A 1,472-nucleotide genomic window follows, 5' to 3' on the forward strand; every position below is an offset into this window, starting at 1 on the left:
CCTAAAATCCATTATCGCCACTACCATCGCCACCTCCACATCCTTCTCCACCTCCCCTCAGATGAGTTACTAATCAACGAAACTTCTTTGAGAAATTGACTAATCGTTTTAGGAATATAAGGTTTTCATTGCCGATTGTCTACAAGTTAAACTCAGTTCCGATGGTTCCATTTCTTATCAGATCTTTAATTTCCAATTAATCAAATATCCCAGTTTTTTCATGAACCCAAAATCATAGATAAAGGAGAAACAATGAAGATCTATATCGCTAGTGTGAATGCAATATATCGAATAAAAATCAATGATTTTTTGAAGAAAGAAACACGAAGATTCTATTAAGCAACGCCGAGTTTTGAAAGAGCTGAGCCGATGATATCTATGCAAATATGAAGTCTTTTTCGGGTTGTCGCATATGAGGGGAGGTGAAGGAGGAGGTGGTAGTAATTGATTTTGGATTTGGGGTGGGAGGAAGAAGACGACGACCGGCTTTTTTTTTTTTTTAAATTTCTATTTTTTTCTAATTTAATTTCTCACTTATTTTAATGTAATAAATAGAAGTCACTATTTTACCCTTTTAAAAATATTCACAATTCTTAGTCAACTAACAGACATTTGGATGAAAATCGTTCAAAAGGGTCTTCGTCAAAACGTTTTGAAAGGTTTGAAATGACGATTGCAACAAATTAAAGATTTAAGGAACGTTTGCTAACATTCTAAAGGTTTGAAACCTCCGCTGCGATTTTCCCTGAAAATAATGGGACTAAAACAAGGGCGTAAACCTGATATTGGATCGAAATGCATTATCACCATTTAGACCCTTGTATACTTGGTCTCTTTGTGGCCAAACCTTTTCTATTCATAACGAGACTACTTCCCACTCCACGCCCCTCTCTAATTATCCTCCTCCCCCAATTCTCAAATCTCTATGTGTGCGCGTTTGTGTGTGAAAAATCCTCTATAATCTTTCGTGGCATAATACTCATATCAAGATATGGAAGCGGCTTCAAGTGCAGCTCTAACACCTCAACTGCGCCATTCTATTGACAGTAAAAATCCCAGTTTTTCTTCCGTTTCTTATCCATTACCTTCCTGTAAGTTCTCCCCCTTTCCCCTTTCCCATTTCCTCTTTCCCTTTTCTGTTTATGTCATGTTTAACTAATTAATTACTAGGTATGGCTTTACCTGAACTGTTGTTGGGTTTTATGTTAGTATTAGTCGAGGAAATGGGAATTGCTTTATATATATATATATATTTAGAAATGTCTTTAGGGCTGTTAATTCGTGTATATATATATATATATATATATATATATATATATATATATATTTAGAAATGTCTTTAGGGCTGTTAATTCGTATATGCAGATGATTGCCTTGGGTCTTCTTAATTGTATCCTTGGTAAAGGTTTATAGTTGTCCACAGCCAAAATGATGCGAAAAAAAAAAAAAAAAAAAAAAAAGGTTTTCTCCCT

At 34.7% G+C, this 1,472-nt stretch overlaps 1 protein-coding gene across 2 annotated transcripts in view; it reads left to right on the forward strand.

Moving 5' to 3' along the window:
* The first annotated feature begins 819 nt into the window (after nucleotides 1-819).
* LOC111388679 (nucleoid-associated protein At4g30620, chloroplastic-like) overlaps nucleotides 820-1,472 on the forward strand; it is an 8,687-nt gene continuing 8,034 nt past the window's right edge. The window contains exon 1 of one of the 2 annotated variants that reach the window (XM_023013445.1): nucleotides 820-1,091. In XM_023013445.1, the coding sequence (XP_022869213.1) occupies nucleotides 992-1,091 (100 nt within the window). In that variant the 5' untranslated portion in view covers nucleotides 820-991. The remainder of the gene's footprint in view (nucleotides 1,092-1,472) is intronic. The other variant, XM_023013446.1, reaches the window with a different exon arrangement.

This window comes from Olea europaea, unplaced genomic scaffold (assembly GCF_002742605.1).
Source record: "Olea europaea var. sylvestris unplaced genomic scaffold, O_europaea_v1 scaffold520, whole genome shotgun sequence".
In the NCBI taxonomy this organism is placed as follows: domain Eukaryota; kingdom Viridiplantae; phylum Streptophyta; class Magnoliopsida; order Lamiales; family Oleaceae; genus Olea; species Olea europaea.